General features: G+C 43.7%; 1 protein-coding gene across 9 annotated transcripts in view; it reads left to right on the top strand.

Annotated features, from left to right (window-relative positions):
* The window catches only part of WDFY2 (WD repeat and FYVE domain containing 2), a 188,247-nt gene that overhangs the window by 125,367 nt on the left and 41,375 nt on the right, over positions 1–21,505 (top strand). For all 9 annotated transcript variants that reach the window (XR_188462.4, XR_011645870.1, XR_188461.5 and 6 more), the window contains exons 5-6: positions 1,133–1,283; positions 8,988–9,100. Coding sequence is in view for 3 of the 9 variants with exons in the window: in XM_004465298.4 (XP_004465355.1) it covers positions 1,133–1,283; positions 8,988–9,100 (264 nt within the window). In the remaining 6 variants the exon portion in view is untranslated. The remainder of the gene's footprint in view (positions 1–1,132; positions 1,284–8,987; positions 9,101–21,505) is intronic.

The raw sequence follows: 21,505 nt of genomic DNA, 5'->3' as shown, positions 1-21,505 counted from the left end.
CATTAAAAAGTGAAAATCCTCCTATCTAATTTTATTTGGTAATTGAGGCACCATGAGACCTTGGCCAAATCCTCAACTTTATACTCTGCTTCAGCGTCCCCATATGTAAAACAAGGAGGGGGGCTGGATGACGCCACTAGTCTCTTCCGACTCTGACAGTGTGTGGCCAGTCATTCTGTGGTGCTGTGTGATAGTTCTAGGAGGTGTGCTCTCGTAATCACACATATGTACACTGTGGCCTAAGGGGTATTACTTTCTCTTTTATGTGGCACTGGGGAATAAAACTCTTCCTTTCCAAGTGTTCAGTTTTTCAAAGAAAGCTGTTTCTTAGAACTTTGGTATGGATTTATAAGCTCAGCTTCAATAGAAGAGATGGAACATGGGGCATTTTGGGGGCAAGAGAAGTATTCTACATGATCTTGCAGTGATGGATACAGGCCATGCTAAATTACATCAAAATTTAAAGAAGTGTATGGTCCAAATATAAACTATAATGGAAGTTACTGACTATGGTTTGTAACAATGTTTCAGTATTTATACATTGATTGTAACAAATGTACCTCCACATGTAAAATGTTATTGATAGGGGAAACAGGAAAAGGGGGAGGAGGTTGGGTATATGGGAACCCCCTGTATTCTGTACATGACCTTTCTGTAACCTAAAGCTTCTGAAGACAAAATGAAAATAATAATAATAATAAGCTCAGCTTCATCAAAAGAAGAGAAGTAATGCCCTTCCTCTTTTCACACTCCCGTAAACTGGCCCGTGACGCTCTGTGCAAACGTCATTCCTGACGTTTTGTGGTGGCCACGCTGGCGCAGGTGCGCTCTAGGCCAGCAGCCCTCACATATCTGAGGAGGTGACCTCCTCAGCAGTGGGAACTCTGTGGCAGTAAGTGTCGGCTTGGGAGGGGCAGGGAGGGAGAGCAGTGGGCGGAGGTGGGTCATTTTTAAAAAATCGTGTGCAAGAATCTGACACGCCCACCGCAGGGCACCCCCACCCTTGTTGTGCCCGGGGTTGTCACTCGAGTGTGCTGTGGATGGGGAGAAGAGAGCGGGCCCCTCTGGGCGCCGTGCCTTTCTGCCCGCCCCAGGCGTGTCACACACTGCTTCCTTGTCTCTTGGTTTTCAGCGCATCAGAGCAGAGTGACGATGATCCTGTTTGTCCTGGAGCTGGAATGGGTGCTGAGCACAGGACAGGACAAGCAATTCACCTGGCACTGCTCCGAGAGCGGGCAGCGCCTGGGAGGGCACCGCACCAGTGCGGTGGCCTCAGGCCTGCAGTATCCTTTGCTGAACACAGATCCCTTGGTGGGAGCTCACCTTTTGACCTCTTTCTTTCATGACAGTTTCAGGTTTGTGCAACTTGAAAGGTTGGTTTATTCGTTTGTTTCTGAGCTGCCCTGTGTGATGACATTCCAAGGCACCAGACAGCGAAGGTCCCGTGCAGGTGAAATGAAGTGAGGTGACTTCGCCTGAAATAATAGGCCCTGCTGAGCAAACAGGTCTGCATGACACAAGGCCTGACATCAGGACAGCACACGGCCCCGATCTGTGATCGTGAGCTGTCAGAAAGAATTACAGAACTGTGGAAATGGATCACTGAAATAGGATCATAGGTTTTTATATGAAGTAATTTATACGCAGACATGAAGGACATGAGCAGTCCTGTTGGTCGCTGGGAGGAGAACCACGAGAGTTCTCTTCATCTGACAAACGTTTAGTGAGGAGCTGCTGTGCCAGCGCCAGGGTGAGTAGGCTGTTAGCTACATGATAATCCTACGGGATGGTCCCAGCTCTGAAATGTCTGCAGGGCGGGGGGAATGGTTCATGCTGGTCTCGAGGCACCAGGACCCGCATGCTAGTGGGAATCCTTGCCAATGCTGGCTCGTCCCTCAGATGTGGCCCGCCGGGCCCCAGCCAACAGTCTTGGCGCACGAGCAGCGTGTGTGCTTGATGTGATGCTGCCGTGGTGAGGAGCAGACCCTGGCGTCCTTCCTTTAGAAGCATGGAGTAGCTCCATGTTCTGACTAGTGAGCAGGCAGGAGGAAGCTCATCTCTTACCAGCAAAAGCAGGAGGAGGCCTGCTTTCAAATTTTCATCCTCCTATCTAAAAAATGTCTGTGCAGTGACTCTCAACAATCTGGCAAACAACTTTGCTGTTTCTTTGCAGTCATGTGGCAGTAGCCCTAGGATTAGGTGCACATAAGCTAATGTCATTCTTACTCTTCTCACTGAGAGGGCAAAGGACAGGAATGAGGAACAGCCATGGGAGAAGGTTGTACAAGTGGTTGACTGACAAGACCGGAGCAAGGGTGACAAGAAATGGGAAGCAGGGTCAGTGTAGCTTGAGAGGTAGTACCTTTTTTTAAAAACAAAAAACAGAGCCTCCACGCTTTACTCTCTGAAAGCCAGTTATGGTGGTTTCTGTAGCACTAAAGGGTCTTACGTTAGTCAAGCCAAGGAGTATAGAAAAAAGTACAGCTCTTACCCTCAGGAAGCTTACACTTTAAATTACCTAAAAATAAAAACCAAAGAATAAATATACAGAATTTTTAACTTGTAAAGTCATCCTCATTTTTTAACTTTTTGCTTTTAGCCACACCATGTGGTTGAAGAAGCAAAAATCTGTGTGACTGGGTGTCAGCAGCCTCTGTGTGTGCGGAGAGCAGCTGGACTTCGGTCCCCGCTGTAGTGGCCACCCAGCCAGCCCTGCTGCTGAGCTGGAGCGTTGCTGCAGTACAGCAGTCAGGCCCTCCTGGAAGGTTCCCTGGCCTCTCCCAGTTCTTCCTCTGTAGCTCCAGTTTTGGAACCATGGGGAGTGACTATATCCTGCTCTTCTCCCAGTGCCCAAGAGCCGCATGACCTTTCCAAGGTGGGTTTTCCCTGAGATCTGGCTAGTGGACAGACTGCTGATTGGTAGCCCCACCCAGTGTTGGGTCCACATTTATAAATAGAGGCTTAGACCCATTTTGCACTCCCCCATCCGCCTCTGTCCTTTCCTTCCACACACACACAGTTTTCATTAGCGACGCAGGTAAGAAGAGGATCTAATGCAACACCGTAACATATTGAGAATAATGTCGTTACCCTATTTGTCTTCATAGTGGACAAATAATATAGATGAGAGACCACCACAGATCAACTAATTCTCTTCCATCTCCACCCCAGTCCTTCATCCATGCCATCAGGTGACAGGATTAGTCAAAATGATTTCAGCCTTTTTTCTCTTCTTTCAGGCTTCTTGCTGAAGTGAACATGCATTGCAAATAACCAAAATTCAAGTAGAAAGATAAAAGAAGACAAAGAGCCTGACCAGTTCATAGATTGAATGATCGCCCTCTGAATAATCAGATTTTTATTGGTTTGGCCCAAGATCCAAAGCTCCAAATATTGAGTGACCTATTATAATCTTATTGACAATAACAGCATTAGTAAAGAAGAGAAGGAGAGAAAAGTGGAGAAGACAAAAGCAGTCTCAAAGTTTACAAAGTACTTCTACATATATTATTTCATTTCCTATTCAAAATAATAATGTGAGGTAAAAAGGAAGTCCAGTCTCCATTTTCACAGTGTAGACCAAGTTTCAAAGAGGCCCAGAGAGAATCTAAAAGGCTAAGTGCCTTGCCCAAGGTCCAGTGACTGCTACCTGGCAGAACCGGCATTGAACTTGGCTGTTGAATTCTTCAGTCAGCCCTTATGTGACTAGATTAAGCAGAATCGAGGCAGTTCCCAAAGGCAGATTCCCGTGGCTGGTAGACGTCAGGAAATGGAAGTGGTTTGCTTGCCTACTTCAGTTGCTATACTTTAAATTTGAAAATTCTTTATTCAGCTTCCCCTCTCAGTGTCTTCTTATCTGGCCATGTTTTGGTCACATTTTTCATGCTTCAACAAAATAATCCTGGGAATCTTTATTTTAGAATTTTGTTCATGTTAGATTTCCAGGATGTCATCCCATGTTGTAGAATGTCTTCGCCCCAAATGTAATCTCTTAGATTTTTTTCCTCTACAGATAGAATTCTGAAAAGCTACTAAGATTATCCCAATTTTCATATTTTTTCATGCCACACTTAATGCCAGTCATTCTGGATTTGATATGGTATCATTTTTATTTCAGCCCTCCTCCAGAAAATTTTGACTTCTTTTTTTTTTTTTTTTAAGAGAATGCCATTATTTACCTGCAGTTGTAAAGGCAGTTGATTGTCAGGCTGAGTCTGTTTTTTCATATATATTCTTATAATTAATCAAGGTAAATTTAAGGTGATCTTTTTTCCTACAAATTTCAGTATTGTTTTAAATATGCCTTGTAACTTATTAGTAGCATGTAACTGCTATTTTCACTTATTCTTGAGACTGGAAGAAGAATTTGTTATGCTTTGTTCACCTTAATTTTTTTTTTTTTTTTAAGATTTTATTTATTTCTCCCCCCTCCCTCCATTGTCCGCTCTCTCTGTCCTTTCGCTGTATGTTCTTCTGTGTCTGCTTGTATTCTTTTTTTTTTTTTAAGATTTATTTTTTATTTATTTTTCCCCCTCCCCTCAGTTGTCTGCTCTCTGTGTCCATTTGCTGTATGTTCTTCTGTGTCCACTTGGATTTTTGTCACCGGCACTGGGAATCTGTGTCTCTTTTTACTGCGTCATCTTGCTGCATCAGCTCTCCATGTGTGAGGTGCCATTCCTGGGCAGGCTGCACTTTCTTTTGCACTGGGTGGCTCTCCTTATGGGGCGCACTCCTTGCACGTGGGGCTCCCCTACACAGGGGACACCCCTGCATGGCAAGGCACTCCTTGCGCACATCAGCACTGCGTGTGGACCAGCTCACCACATGGGTCAGGAGGCCCTGGGTTTGAACCTTGGACCTCCCATGTGGTAGGTGAATGCCCTAACTGTTGGGCCAAATCCACTTCCCTGCTTGTATTCTCATTAGGCAGCTCCAGGAACCGATCCTGGGACCTTCCAGAGCGGGAGAGAGGTGGTCATTCTCTTGTACTACCTCAGTGCCCTGGTCTGCTGTATCTCTTTTTGTCTCTCCTCTGAGTCTCTTTTGGTTGTGTCGTCTTGCTATGGCAGCTCTCCACATGGGCCAGCACTCCTGTGCAGGGCAGCTCTTCCACACGGGGCAGCACTCTCTGCAGGCTAACGTTCTGCATGGGCCAGCTTGCCTTCACCAGGAGGCCCGTGGCATGGAACCCTGGACCTCCTATATGGTAGACAGGAGCCCAACTGCCTGAGCCACTTCTACTTCCCCACACTTTTCTTTTTTTAAATGTTTTGTTTTGAAAATGGCAAACTGTGCATCAAATGGGAGAAAATAGCATAATGAACATTCTTGTACCCACCACTCAGCTTACTGTGGATATTTTCATCCCTTTTTGCGTTCTCTACCTCAACCTTCCTCTGTTTTTCTCTACTGAAGTATGTCAAAGTAAATCCACCTCTAAAAAATATCCTTTCAATAATCACTCTTAAAAATTCATAATACTCCTTAATACTGTTGAATAATCAATCCATTTTCAGGTTTCACTGATTGTCTCAAAAATGCCTTTTGGCAGGGGCTTATATCCAAACAAGGCCCACGCATTGCATGTGGTAGTCTTATCTCCTAAGTGTCCCATAATTTAGATCATTTTTTGTTTTTTTAATGCCACTAACTTGTTGAAAGAACTGGGTCTGTTGTCCTATAGACATTCAGAATTTATCTCTTTGCTTTATCATACTGTCATTTAGCTTCTTCCTGTGCCTTCCCTTCTCCCTTCTTTCTCTAAACTGGAAGTTACCTCTAACTCTTGATCCAGTTCAGATTCAGCTTTTTGGTAAGAAGCCTTGCCCTGCGCTGCTTCCCCCAGGCTGCTTGTTAGGTCAGGGAGCCACCCTTGTAGTGGTGCTCCCTGGTTGAGGCTCCCTGCAGCAGAGTTCCTCGTCAGCGCCTCTTAGCGGTGACACCCTCTGCTGAGCTTTCCTGAATCAGTTTTTTCATTGGGGTTGCAAAGTGGTGATTTGCTAATCCTATCTTTTAAAATATATATATTCAGTAATTTCAGTAAATTTCAGGGTTTGTGTGTGTGTGTGTGTGTGTGTGTTTGATGCTCAAATCCCAGCTCTGGTCAGTAAGAGCCCCTTCATATTGGCTTCTGTGTTCTCTGGATACGACCCTGCTAGCCTTTGATAGCCTCCTTAACTTTCGGGGACAGCATGCCTTAAGCTCATGTTGTGCTGTTCCTACCCCAGTCCTTTTAGTGAGGAATAGTATTTAGAGATAACCAGGAAATATTTTTTTTTAAAAAGAAAACATCATAAGTTCATATACTATTTCTAATTCAAATTGAACATTATAGGGCTTTTTGCTTTTTTTTATTTGATTCTTTTATCTCACACTGAAAATCTTTGTTTCTAAACATTAACATATTCCCTGTTTGCTTTATTCTACAGTGTATTAAATAGTTTCAAAATACAGAACATTATTAAAATAACAATAAGGCTAATGAACGAAATTTTAGATTTCTTCGCAGTTCTCTTTGTCCTTAGCATATATTCTACCAAGGTTGTACATTCAAAATGCTGTGTTTTAAAGTCACTTGAAATAATTCTGTTCACTGTCTGGATATATCACCATGCTCATTTATTTTACTGTGTTTTCAGTTTATAGGAGAGTGGGGTTCTTTTAATTTTATTTTCTTGAATATGTAAAATAATGAAAAGATTCTGAAGTGGAACCTATGATACAAGGGAGAAATCTCACTTCCATCTTTGCCTCCTGTGCCTGGCTTCTCCCTCTCCGTAAGCAGCCCTGTTGGTTTCTTTCTGTTTCTGTAGGTATGAGTCTCCCCTTCCTTTCTTACACATAAGGTAGTATAGCCTATAAAGTCCTACGTACCTTTTTTCTTACCCCTTATTTCTTATCCTGTATTAATATATCCTCGAAATCTCTCCATGTCAGGGTATAGAGCTATTCTTTTATTTTTTCAGCTGCACATTGTCCTGTTGTGCGGATGTGTCATAGTTAATTCAGGAAGCCTCCTATCGATAGTTGGTGTATCTGTAGAAATAGGTTACTAGGCATGAAGACAAATGCATGAGTACAGTTGCTGACTATCGCCACATTCCCTCTCATAAGGATTGTGAGAGGACACTTAGCCTTTCACCCTTCAATGTATGAGAATAGCTGTTTCCCCACATCTTTGCTACAGAGTATGTTGTCAAACTTTTGGCTTTTGCAATCTGATTGGAGAAAATGTCGCCCCAGTATAGCTTGAGTTTGCATTTCTTTCATGATAAGTGAGATTGCATATCATTTCATATTTTCACCAGTATTGAGGGTGCCCAAGGCAGCTCTCAGGCCCTGTGGTTCACTCGGAGGACCCGAGGACTCAGTGTAGTCTTATCATGGCTGTAATTTATTACCATACAAGGACACGAAACACAGTTAACAAAGGCAAGAGGCACATGAGGCAAAGTGCAGGGGAAATCAGCCTCAGGCTTCCAAATCCTCTCCCAGTGGAGTCACAGGACACACTTAACTCCCTGACAATGAGGTGGTGAAACATATGAGAAGTTGTCAACCACAGAAGCTCGTTAGAGACTCGGAGCCCATAGTCTTAGTTGGGGGCTATCCATGTAGGCACCCTCTGCCTGGCACATAGCAAAATTGCAGACCCCCAGAAGAAAAGCAGGTGATGAGCATAAACCAGATTGTTTGTACATGCAGTTAAGACCCAGTGAGCCCCTCTTAATCAGTTAATGGTACACACCATCCCCAAATCCAAGCTCCCAGATGCCCATCATAAGCAGGCCTGTTCAAGACTCGCACTCAGGCCTGCTGTGCCAACTCTGGCCTGTACAGGACCATGTGTGTTTCTTCTTCTTGAGTGGTCCATATGTTTTCCCCATTTTTCTCTTAGGTTCGTGTCTTTTCCCTTCTTGATTGCTCTTTTTATATCAGGGATTTGGGCCCCTTTGTGGCATACGTTGTGAGGTGTTTTTTTGTTTTATTTTCCCATTTGTCTTTTGACTTTACTATGGTTTTTATTTGTTTGTTGTTTTTATTTGTGTTTTTGAGTCATAGCTTTTCCACTCGAAGGTTGTAAAGAAACTATCCTATTCAGAATTTACATGTTTTTTTTACATTTAGATCCCTAATTAATTTGGGACTTATCCTGATATATAAATTATAGAGATTTTATAAATGTCTTATATCTGGTAGGGATACAATCCCCCTCTCAATGGCAAAATATTTTTATTTTAAGAGTTTTCTTAGCTCTTCCTGCTTATTTCTTTTTCCATATGAACATCGGAGTCACCATATCTAGCCTTAGGGAAAAAAAGCTATTGATGGTTTTATTGAGATTACTTTTTTTTTAAAGATTTATTTTTATTACTTTCTCTCCCATTCCTCCCCGCCCCAGTTGTCTGTTTTCTGTGTCCATTCACTGTGTGTTCTTCTGTTTTTGCTTCTGTTCTTGTCAGCAGCACTGGGAATCTGTGTCTCTTTTTTGTTGCATCATCTTGCTGTGTCAGCTCTCCATGTGTGCCACGTCACTCCTGGGTGGGCTGAACTTTCTTTCACGCTGGACGGCTCTCCTTAAAGAGCACGCTCCTTGGGTGTGGGGGTTCCCCTATGCGGGGACACGCCTGCGTGGTGCGACACTCCTTGCGCGCATCAGCACTGGGCATGGGCCAGCTCCACACAGGTCAAGGAGGCCCTGGGTTTGATCTGTGAACCTCCCATGTGGTAGGTGGATGCCCTGTCCATTGAGCCAAGTCCTCTTCCCTATTGAGATTACTTTAAATCAATTTTCTTTATCATGTTGACTCTTCCTGGCCAGTAATATTGCATCTTTCCATTTGTTAAGTCTGCTTTTGTGTCTTTCAGGAGCATGTTTAAGTTTTCCTCATGGTAACTGCATATTTCTTATTATATTTAAACCTTGTTATAGATTGTAAATCCCTCCACTTGATTTTGGGAAACAATCCTTAATGCTTACATGATAGATTTGATGTTGAAACCCGGCATGTGTTTATTGGGGACCACTCAGGCCAAGTGACAATCCTCAAACTGGAGCAAGACAACTGTACCCTGGTCACAACCTTCAGAGGACATACAGGTAGGCTTAAAAGCAAAATCATCATGCGCTGATATGACAGTGAGATGTTACCTGTGGCATATTCTGAGAGGTTCCAAAAGTGGCAACGTGTAATTTTGTACAAAGGTAAAAATGATACAAATCACTGATTTCAGAATGGCTCAATAAGATGTAATGCCAAAAATGTTTCTACACTCATCCAAGCAAAGAGGATCCAAGCGATGGATTTTGAAAATGTTCGGGATTTGGTTGTTTGTCATCTTCCACTGGAGGAAGCCAGTGTTGGCACGTGTAAATGAGACATTGTCTGAGACTGTGGCAACTGCTCAAACCCCAGAAGGCTGAAAGGACAGCTGCCGCAGTCTATCCTTGTCTATCCTTGCCATCGTTAGAGGGAGAAGAGGTTGTGCAAGGCCAGTTCCCACTTACAAGGCAAATCAGTTGAAAGATACATTCATCGTGGATAGGTAGTCTACTTAAAAAGATAGAAGACCCTCTCTAACTTCTTCCTTTTTGTTTGTTTTGGTTTTTTCCCCCAGTTTTAAACCTCACGTCCCCTTCCTTTTACTGGTCCGTTCAGGGTCATTTAAGCAAGGAAATACAAAATACCCATGTTTAACCTTTAAAAGAACTTGAATAGATGATAATTATTAATTTTTAACTAGTATTTTTCAAGACGGGATGTTGACTCTAGAAAATCGCAACTTGGAAAATGAGTCACTGCCTGTTTTCATGATATGTCTTGGATATAGACCTAGGTGTCTTCTGGAGGCTACCAGCCCCTGCTTTATTGTAGAACAGGGTTGATGTTAAGTGTGGACATTGTATATGAACAGAAGTAGGGGAAAGAGGGTGTAAAATGGGATAATCCCTAGATCATAAGGGATTTCCTCCAGGGGAAAAAAAAAGGAATGTTGGAGAGAAACATGTAGTAAAGAGAATATTGAATCCAGGGGGAAAAGTTCATAAGAGATCATCTTAATTATTTATGCCTTTGGGAGGAAGAACACAGAAACCCCAGGAAGACCCAGGCCTTTCCGGATTGAATTTCTCTTTTCAGTCACCAGTGTCCTGGCCTAATCTGGGCTGGTTAGGTGCCCCCCAATGCCCACTTGTTCACTTGAGTCTCCTGTCTTTCAGTTCCCTAAATCCTTACTTCAACGCGACTAGCTCTTTCCCCTTGTGAGAATTCTGACCCTTTCCCTAGCGTCTCTGCCCCCATCTTTCCTTTCTTCCCCGAGAAGCCTGAACCTCATGGCCCGTCACTTCACCCAGTGCTTCCCACGGTCTCTTCTCTGCCTGCTGGCTCTTCCTTCTTGGTGACTCTCCCCTGTAGCGCAGACCCCTTCTCCACTCGCCCTGTGCTCGCAGCTGCGAGGCCTGCTGGCGGGAGCCTGCAGGCACGGTCCCCAGGCCTGACGGGAGGCGCCTGGCCATCCCCGCCCCTGTCCTCCTTCCCCTCCTGCCCTCACTCCCCACAGGCCTCCTTCCTTCCCAAGGTCTTCTCTCCCACCTCCTACTCCACGGAAAACTAGAGCTACTGAGAGAAGCTTTTTTTTTTTCAGTTCATCCTCACATTCCGTCTCCAACAAACAAACTTTGCCTCCACCCCCTCCCAGTCACTGCTGGAGCCCCACGTAGCTGCAGGCACCTACGCCTTCCTTTGAAGGCCTTAGAAAAGTTGGCCTAATGGAATTGTGAAAGACTGTTCTGGCAGTGCAGTGGAGAGTGGCTGCTTCTCTTAACTAATTCTCAGGGAGTCCACACCAAGCGTTACCGCACTGTTTCCCTCGTGGCTAACTCTCTCCTCTCAATTTATTGACATGCTTACGTTTCTTGCCTCTCTGTTAAAAACAAAATAAAACTCCTCCCAGTCCTATGTCCTGTTATAGCAATACTCATTCCCTTAAAAGCAGTGCTTCTCAATAGAGTTTCATTTTCCCAGCTGCTCCAAATTCTTCGCGTCCCCTTTGCTTTCTAGTTCCCTGCCATTTGGCCTATCTCTGTCACTCCTCTTAAACTGCTCCTCCCCAGCGTGACCAGTGGCCTGCTCAGTTTGCTAAATGCACTAGACACGTTTTCTTGCCTGAACCTTTTAGCACCCTTTGACCCTGGGACCATTCCTTCTTGCTCGATCCTGCCCTCCTTTGCTTCTGTGACACGTTTTCCCCCAGTTTTCCTTCTCTATCTCTGACTGTTCTTTCCCAGTCTCCTTGTGATCTGGTGGTGTCCCCAGGGTTTTGCTCTGGACCCTCTTCTCTTTAGACTCTATGCTTCCCCTGGTTGATCTCAGCCACTCCTCCCAGTCACAACAATAACGACATCATCACTGTGCTCAAATTCCTCACAACGCAGAGAGAGAAGCAAAAGCAGCACAGTGACCTCAGTGTGATGGCGAGGGCTGGGGGAGCGAGGCCCACTCCCTCCGAGCAGAGCAGGTGGGCCGCTCCCCTGGAGGAGGTGGGAGTGGGCCAGTGGGGGATGCACCGCGGCTGAGATCTTTGGGAGAGCCCTATTCAGTTCATGGGAAAAGTGAGATAGCAGCTATGACTGCCAGGCAAGGCATAGAGAGATTGAGAGTGATGAGTTTTATTTGTTTGTTTATGTTTTGTCTATTATTAAAATAATAAAAGTGCTCTGGGAGTGATTGGAGTGATGAAAGCACAAACATGTGATTACACCAAATACCATTGATTTATTGTATTCTTTGGATGGATTTCTGTTTTATTAATATGTATCAATAAAATTGAAAAGAAATGCTTAAGAAAAGAAAAATATGAATGTACAAAATTAGAGACAGAAATGAAATAGCAGCTAAGTATTGCAGGGGGGAAGCTTAGAGAGATTGAGAGGTGAATATTAAGGGGTACAGTTATTTGTCTTTTTTAAAAAATTATTATTAATATTAGAATAATGAAAATACTCTAATGGTGATTAAATTGATGAATGAACAACTATGTGATTATGCCACATACCATTGATTGTACACATTGGATAGACCATATGCTTTATTAATATGTGTCAATAAAACTGATTAAAAAATTTTTTAAAGAGAAGAGCAATTCAGTCAGAGAAAACTAGCAGGATCCAAGGCATGGAGATCTGTAAGAGCATGCTCTCCGGGGACTTCCTAGTAACTGTGGCTCTAACATCAGGTATGAGGTAAGGATAAAGGCAACCTTGGGTACTATCCTGAAGTCAGGGAGAAATCAGTAAAGAGTTTTAAGCAGAGAGATTAACCTGTTTGGATTTTAGAGGGTTGCTCAAGTGGTAGAGCAGAGAATGTGATTAGTAAGTTAGGAAACTATGACCCTTGAAATGCAGCAGTGGCAACGGGAAAGCAAGGAGTGGATCGACCTCAGGCATTTAGGATGATTCCCAGGTTTGGTTTCGGCAGAGGTGGTTTCTGGCCCTTTGACTCCTCAGTTTTAAGGCCTTCATCCTATATGATGGGGATAGGGAGGCCTCCAAGTTCTGTATTGTTGCCTCCAGGTCAGAAAGGGGGTATCAGCTGCTTCTGCATTGTGGGTCAGATGTAGTCCACGGGTCTCATCGATGCAGGCTTGTTCTAATATAAAATGTTACCTTGGTCTTGTCTTACTTGTATCATCGAGTTTAAAGCATTTTCATATGGTTTTTATCAAAAAATACCTTTGAGGAAGACAGGACAGCTTGGCAGGAAGGTCACTTAACTCACATTAAGGCAAATATAGCAGGTTAGATGTTTAAGTTGTGTTTATCGTTCCTATCTGTCCATAGCTCATCTGGCTGCAGCACAGCTCATTCATTCATAGTGAGAACCAGGACGTCTCAGAGATTCCAGGTGGATTCAAAAATATTTTTGAGTTCTTCCTATGTGTTAGGTCCCATTCTTTGCACTGGGAGATCCCAAATTCATCCAGACACAAATCTGGGAATGGTGTCTTTATAGTGATTAATTCCATCACCTCACCCCCTTGCCCCAACAAAGGCTTTAAAGCAAATCCATGTCCTTTAAAAACTGATCTTGGGGTCTTATCTGTCCAGACCCGAACTCAGAAAAAGACAAGTCTTGGTATAGGCATGGGGTCATGTAGCCATTCACCCTATCACTCAATTTCCAACGCCCTGATACAGTAGAGAAGGTCATATTAAAAAGGTGGGGTAGAGACAGAATCAGCCCGATAGCGACATTCAGAGGCCAAAACATGGCATTTATTAATTCATAGGGAGTTAAGAAACTAGATTTATGTTCTTATGCTCCTTCTGCTGGTTTTATTTCTGGAGCTAAATGCCAAGTATCATAATTCTTTGCTATTTCTGTAGAAATTAGAATGCATTTCCATCTAAAAGTCATACACTGACTTGAATGAAGGGAAAAAAAGTCAGGTTTTGACCACTGGAAATGGATAGTATTCATAAAATCTTTTCCTTTTTTAACTTCTTAAAACTTTTTCATTTGTGTAACTATATTGAATGTAAACCTGTGAAAGCACACAAATTACTGAAAAATTATACACAGATTTGTTCATTAACTGTTAGGAAGATTATTAAAAGGGACAGTTAAACTATAACAAAAAATGCTAAACAAAGGTATAGTTCACTGCAAATATGCAAATTCATATCAATTGAAAACTTTAATTTTTGTTTATGATGGAGGCTTCCACTTAGATCCAATTTAAGTAAAGTGCAATTCAATAGATGCCGATATCAAGAGTCAGTCAGGAGGCTATTGTGGGAAGATGGCGGAGTAGGAGGCTCTAGGACTCAGTCCCCCACCAGAACAGCTATTAAATAGGCAGGCACTGGCTGAAGCCACTGTTTTGAAAGGCGAGTGTCTAGATAGAACACCGTACAGCAGCTAGGAAGAGTGGGAGAGGCTGGTAAATTATGATAAAGGCCAGTAAATTGCTCTCTGTGGTTATCGTCACCCCGCCCCCACTCACAGGAGGCAGCAGTGGGGTCTGTGCCCTGGTGTAGCCTACTCGTGCCACAGAGACATAAAAACCCACTTCCCCAAGATCGAGGGGATGGGGGTGGAGGGTAGCAATCACCAATCCCTGCATTTTTTTTTAGTGTTTTAAATTACTAAGCTCTTTTTTTTTTTCATGGTATATAATTCTTTTAATGTACTGTTGGATTAAATTTTTTTTAATTTCCATATCCGTTTATTTATTTTTGTCTTTATTTTTTTTAATATTACATTCAAAAAATATGAGGTCCCCATATACCCCCTACCCCCCTTACCCCACTCCTCCCCCCATAGCAACAATGTCCTCCATCATCATGACACATTCATTGCATTTGGTGAATACGTCTCTGAGCACCGCTGCACCTCATGGTCAGTGGTCCACATCACAGCCCACACTCTCCCACGTTCCATCCAGTGGGCCATGGGAGGACATACAATGTCTGGTAACTGTCCCTGCAGCATCACCCAGGACAACTCCAAGTCCCAAAAACGCCCCCACATCTCATCTCTTCCTCCCATTCCCCACTCCCAGTAGCCACCATGGCCACTTTCTCCACACCAATGCCACATTTTCTTTGATTACTAATCACAATAGTTCATGAATAGAAAGTAAGTCCACTCTAATCCATACTCTATTCCTCCATCCTATGGACCTTAGAATGGTTGTGTCCACTCTACATCTGTATCAAGAGGAGGCTTAGATTCCACATGGATGCTGGATGCAATCCTCCTGCTTGCAGTTGTAGGCACTCTTGGCTCCCTGGTGTGGTGGTTGACCTTCTTCACCTCCATGTTAGCTGAGTGGAGTAAGTCCAATAAACCAGAGTGTAGGAGCTGAAGTCTCTTATATTAAACTCTTGATTGCCACTTTTACACAAAGCTGCTGGTACAGTGTACAATATTTTAACGTCTTTTTGTTACATGTTTTCTGTACATCAGTGGCTTCTGGTGTGGTGAATTATTGCAGAGGGCTGGGGATCTGCAGACTTTTAGTGGGTGTGCACAGCCAGGCTCCCTGCTATGGCACTTCCAATGCCCATGGGAAGCAGGCCCTCTGGCCAAGAGACTCCTGGTAAGGAAGGAGCTACAGCTTCTGGCAAAGGGGGATCAATTCTGTGGAGTTATTCACTGATCACCTGCTCCTATGTCCTTTGGCGTCCTGGGATAAGAGAGGCTGTCCCAGTACTACAATTAGCAAGAGTTAAAGAAAGTCCTTCTGAGCATCTTGTAGGGTACTCCCTTCTGGAAAGTACCCTAGTATCCTGCTGGAAGAGCAGGTGAGAGAGAATGCCCAAAATCAGAAGGTATTGAACACCAATAACCAAAATAATTGAGCATGTTATTACAAAGCTAGCAAAGTGGGGTGGAACAGAGAACAGTCCATTATTCACCTTTCTAAGCCCATTGAGGTTGATCAGACGGTGTAGAACAGTTCTGTCAGTACAACATATTTATCATGAAGTCTTCCTTGAGCTCCTGGCCAGGAACTTAAAATCTGGTGACAGCCACAAATTTCAGTTGTTTGGGGAATAGAGTGGGAGCAGGGACCAGAGTTCACCAGTGATTCCAGATGAGCCACGTGTCACCAGCTTTGAAAGAGGCCTCCTTTAATCTGCCAGGAACTGCCACCAGACCTGGGTCTCAGCAGGAGCTGGGGATCTGCTTGAGCTTGCCAGCCTTCTCCTAGCTCCTTCATCCACCCCTGCCGGGGAGGAAGACAGCCTCAAGGAGAAAGGCTTCAGTGTGCAAAGGTGAAGCTCCTTTACCCCAGAGTCCACGGAGTGAGGAGTAACTAAAACTAGCAAGAGATAAAGGTTTTAAGAACCTGAGATGCATTTGGCAGCAAATTCCAGCTTTCTTATTCATCCAGACACTGGCTTCACACCCCTATCAAACCGTCCCCTAAACATACCATCCCAAGATGAACTTGTCTTCCTGGAACCCAAGATCTGGCATCTGCACTGGGGACACAGGCTATCTATGTGAGGGCTGGGAGCCGTTTCCCAGCTAAAGTGATGCATACACCAGGGATTCTAGGAGCTGGAAAGCAGAAGGATGCTGGACCAGGACGCGGTCATTCTGCCTCAGGTGAACTGAATGGATTACTGATGCCGTGGTCTTCAATAGCTGAGAAGTGGGAAGAACAGTTCTCCTTAGTGTGTCTTGTTCATCCTTTGTCCCCAGAACCTACCCTCGTGCCTAGCACGTCACGCTACTCAGAACCTTACACGAGTGAATCGATGATTCTGGCCCTGGGGCTCTTCCCAGCTTGCCCCTCAGTGCCTAGGAGATCCACAGGGAAAGCTCCCCAGGTGCTTGTAGCCCTAACAGGGAATGCTTATTCCTGATTGAAAACACGGCCTAATGTCTGGAGAGTCACCTCTGTCTGAAGCCCGCCAAGGAACCACCCAGGATTTCCAGCCTTCAGGGTGATAGAAGAATGACCAAAAAGGCCAGAAACTAGGGAGAAGAGGCCACAGAGGCACAGGGTGAGCTACAGCAAACATATCTGAAAAGCTGCATGTTTCCCTCCTAAGAACATGTGGCTTCCCTGGGCACACCCACCATGCAACTCCATTAGCTCAGGAGGAATTTTCATGTCAGCTGAGCTGAACACTGTTTTAAACCCAAAGGTATGCATGTTTTCTCTTGGATCATCTGCATCCTGCCCCAGCCATAGGCTGGAATGATGGGAGTCCACCCCAGAGCTAAAGGACCTGAGAGGATTCACGCACATCTGTCTGCAGTCTCCTGAGCCACCCATCCAACCTAGACGAGATCTGTTCTGAAGGTGGGGTGGGGGTGAGATCCAAACCAGCCCCGTTCCTCAGGATGATTAGCTTTTTTTTAAAGATTTATTTCTCTTCTCACTCCCCCCCCCCCCCCCGCCCCGTTGTCAGTTCTCTCTGTCAATTTGCTGTGTGTTCTTCTGTGTCTGCTTATATTCTCATTAGACAGCTCCAGGAACGAATCCTGGGACCTTCCAGAGTGAAAATAGCCTAAGAGACCTCTGGAATACTGTGTTATGTGAGATCCAGAAGGACATGAAAGGGGAGAAAGGAGCAGAAGGAAATAGTCCAATAAATAATGACAGAGAACTTCCCAAACTTAGCAAAGGCATGAATATGCACAACCGTGAATCCCACCACATACTGATCAAACCATTAATGCAAAGGACAAGGAAAGAGTTTAGGAAGCTGTAAGAGAAAAGCAGTGTGTTATGTACAAACGAGTCCCAATTAGATTAAACGCCTATATTGCATCAAAACCCATGGCCGTGGGTTTAAATACTTGTAGTGCTGAAAGAAAACAGTTGCCAACCAAGAATTTTGTATCTTGGAAGACTTTATTTCAAAAATCAAGTCAGTCCCAGAGAAACAAAAGCTGGGGGAGCTTATCACCACTAGACCTGCCCTACAAGCAATGTTAGAGAGCATTCTTCAAATTGAATGGAAAGGACACAAGGCAGTGGTTCAAAGCTGCATAAAGAAATAAGGACCTCTGATAAAGGTAACCATTTGGGTAATTATAAACGCCAGTTCTACTACATTAAATTTTTTGGAATGTAATTTTATTTCTTATCACCTGTAGTTCAGAAACCACCCCTCAGATTTATGACCAACTGATTTTTTTTTTTTAAGGTACCAGGGCCAGTAATTGAACCCAGGTCCTCATTTGTGGGAAGCTGTGCTCAACCACTGAGCCCACATTGGCTTCTCCAAGTTTTGTTTCTGTTTTTGGTTTTTTTTCCATTTGTTTGCATGTTGTTTTTGTTTCTTTGTTTTTAGGAAAGACTGGAAACTGAACCCGGGACCTCCCATCTGGGAAGCAGGCACTCAACTGCTTGAGCCCATCTGCTCTCCTGGCTAACTGATTTTTTTTTTCCTTCTTTTTCTCTTCTTTATTAGAGAAGTTGTGGGTTCACAGAATAATCATGCATAGAATACAGGATTTCCATATACTTCCGTATCATTAACACCTTGCTTTGTTGTGCAGCATTTGTAACAATTGATGATAGCACATTTTTGTAATTGTATTAACTACAGACCATCATTTTACTTAGGGTTTACTGCTTATGTAGTACTACCATGAATTTTATTTTTAATTTTTATTCTGTTACCATAGACACAATCTAACATTTTCCCTTTCAAACATATTCAGATATATATTTCAGTGCTGTTGATTTCATTCACAATGTTGTGCCACCATCACTACCATCCATTACCAAATCATTTCTATCATTGCAAATAAGTACCCTGTACATTCCTTATCTCCATGCTGTCCCCTGGTAACCTATATTCTAGATTAGGACTCTGTGAGCTTGCTTACTTCACTCAACTTCAAGGTTCATCCGTGCTGTCACATGTAGCAGGACTTCATAACTTCTTATGGCAGAATAATATTCCATTATATGTGTATACCACACTTTATTTAGGCTGGGTCTTAATCTTATTACTGAAGGCCTTATAGGGAAGTCCACATGGGGCGAGGGAGAGGGAGGAGGAGGAAGAGGAAGAGGGCGGGGAGGAAGGAGGGAGAGTGAGAGCAAGCTCCCGTTGTACCCGTGCACCACAGGAAGCAGTCAGAAGCTGGGAGTCAACAGAAGTGAGAAGCCAGGGGAAGCTGCTGCGTCCACTGCCGTGTGAAAGACAAGCCAGTGGCCAAGGATGCCAGCAGCCAGCCCCAGAACACCACAGACCTCTAGGAGAAAGCATCACCTTGATGACCCCTGGATTTGGGCTTCTAACCTCAAAACTGTAGCCAATAAATTCCCATCGTGTAAGCCAGTCCCTTACATGATATTTGCTTTAGCAACCAGGAAACTAGAGCATCAACTATAAGCTGTCTACATGAAATGCACTTCAAATATAAATATACAAATAATTTGTATGGAATAGTAAAAGGATGGAAAAAGATAACCATGCTAACACCAATCAGAAGTTACCTATAACTATATCAATATCAGACAAAGTAAACTTCACAGCAAAAAAAAATTACCAAGGATAAAGAAGTTTGTTTTATAATGAAAAGGGATCAGAACATCAATAGTATTACTATATAAAAATTCTAAACATTGACACACCTAATAACAGATTCAAAACAGAACAAAACTTAGCACAAGAAACAAAAGCTGATAGAACAGCAGAGGAAAATAGACAAATCTGCAATTCAGTATAGTTAAATATCAGGATGTAGTTCAATATCCCTTTCTCAATAATGGGTAGTACAAGCATACACAACCAGTAAATATATGAAAGATTTGAACAACACTATTAATCAACTTGACTTAATTTCATTTATAGAACTCCACACCAAACAACAGTAGGATACTTATTCCTCTCAAGTATTCTTAGAACATTTACCAAGATAGACCATATTCTGGACCACAAAACAAGTCTCAAGTAACTTTAAGAGATTTAAGTCATGTAAAGTAGATCTAAACACAAAGGAGTTAAACATGAGGTCAATAATTCAAACCTGCCTGAAAAATATGTAAGTATTGAGAGACTTGACAACATACTTCTGAAAAACCCATGGACCAAAGAAGAAATCAAAAGGGAAATTGAAAAGTATTTTGAGGGGAAGCAGATGTGGCTCAACAGATCGAGCATCTGCCTACCATATAGGAGGTCCAAGCGTTCAATAGCCAGGGCCTCCCGGCTTGTGTGGTGAGCTGGCCCACGCACAGTGCTGCTGCACACAGGGAGTGCTGGCCCACGCAGGGGTGCCCCCGTGTAAGAGTGCCCTCTGCTGCAAGGAGTGGCTCCTGCACAAGGAGAGCTGCCCTGCGCAAAACTGCAACCCACCCAGGAGTAGTGCCATACACACGGAGAGCTGACGCAGCAAGATGACGGAATCAAAAAAGAGGCACGGATCCCCAGTGCTGCCTGATGAGAATACAAGCAGACACAGAAGAACACACAGTGAATGGACACAGAGAACAGACAATGGTCGGGGGGGGGCAGGGATAAATATTTTTTAAAAAGTATTTTGAACAGAGGGAAAATGAAACTTATCAAATAATTTGTGGCATGCTATGAAAGCAGTACTTAAGGAGAAATTATAGCATTAAATGACTATATTAAAAAGGAAAAAAATCTAAAACTAAAGACCTCAGCTTCCCCCTTAATAAAATATTTTTAAAAAGAGGAAATCTCTAAAGTAAGCAGAAGAAAGGAAATGCTAATTGTGTTAGTCAGCCAAAGTGATGCTCATGCATAGTACCAGAAATCTGTTGGCTTTTGTGAAGAGTATTCATCTGGGATAAAAGCTTCCAACTGCAAGGCCCTAAAGAGTCGAGTTCAAGATACCGCAAGAGGTACTTCCTCACCCAAAGCCTGTTGCCCCATGTTGAAGCAAGATGGCAGGCAACATCTGCAGGGTTTCAGCTTTCCTCTCAAGGCTCCCTGGGCTCAGCTCCTTCCGACCTCAGCAGTGTGCTGGAGGGCTCTTTCCTTTCTGGGCTCAGCTGCTCTGGTCTCCTCACAAGGTCAGCTGTGAACGATTCAGGGAATGGCTCATCTCTCTTCCCAGGTCCTCAGGATCCTTTTCTCTGTCTGTGGAGTGCCCTCCTCTTTTCTTGCATATCTGCTTCTCCTGTGTCTCTACTTGTGTGTTCTTGATTGAGCATCAGTTTATATAGTCCACAAAGGGGGCGGGAACTCAAACAGAATCACCCTAATGACATGGTTGAATCAGAATGTTAATCTTGACTTATTCAAGTAAACTAAAAGCCTTTGGATTTAAATCATTCAAAGGATATCAGGCCCAGAGGAACAGACCAGTTTACAAACGTAATATCTCTCTTTGGAATTCATCAATAATATCAAACTGCCACACTAATAATCAGAAGAAGAAAACAATCAGAATGGAAAAAAGTCAGTAGATAAATTGATCTGTAGATTTAATGCTATCTTAATCAGAATCCCAGCAGGCTTTTTAGATTAAGAAAAAAAAATGACAAGGGAAGCAGATATGGCTAAGTGATTGCGCTCCCACCTACCACAAAAGAGGCCCATGGTTTGGTTCTGGGTGCCTCCTAAAGAAGACAGTGAGCTGGTGCAGTGGGCAGGTGCAGCAAGCTGACCCAACAAGATGACACTCCCAGAGACACAAGAAGACTTAACAAGAAACAGAACAACAAGCAGGGAATGGAGGTTCCCAGTGCCTCCTAAAAGAAGACGAGCAAGACAGTGAGCTGAGGCAATGGGCAGGCACAGCAAGCTGGCACAGCAAGATGATGCAACAAGAGACACGCAGAGGGAAACATGATGAGAGACACAACAAAGCAGGGAGTGGAGGTGGCTCAGGTGATCAGGCGCCTCCCTCCCACATCGGCAGTCCCAGATTCAGTTCCGGTGCCTCCCAAAGAAACAAGGAAAATGAACAGATAGACAGCAAGTGCAAAACAAGGAGGGGATGGGGATAAATAAATAAATAAATACATCTTAAAGATGAGCTGATTGTAAAATTCA

Source organism: Dasypus novemcinctus, chromosome 15 (assembly GCF_030445035.2).
Source record: "Dasypus novemcinctus isolate mDasNov1 chromosome 15, mDasNov1.1.hap2, whole genome shotgun sequence".
Taxonomy (NCBI): domain Eukaryota; kingdom Metazoa; phylum Chordata; class Mammalia; order Cingulata; family Dasypodidae; genus Dasypus; species Dasypus novemcinctus.
This window is presented reverse-complemented; position numbering and strand designations above follow the sequence as displayed.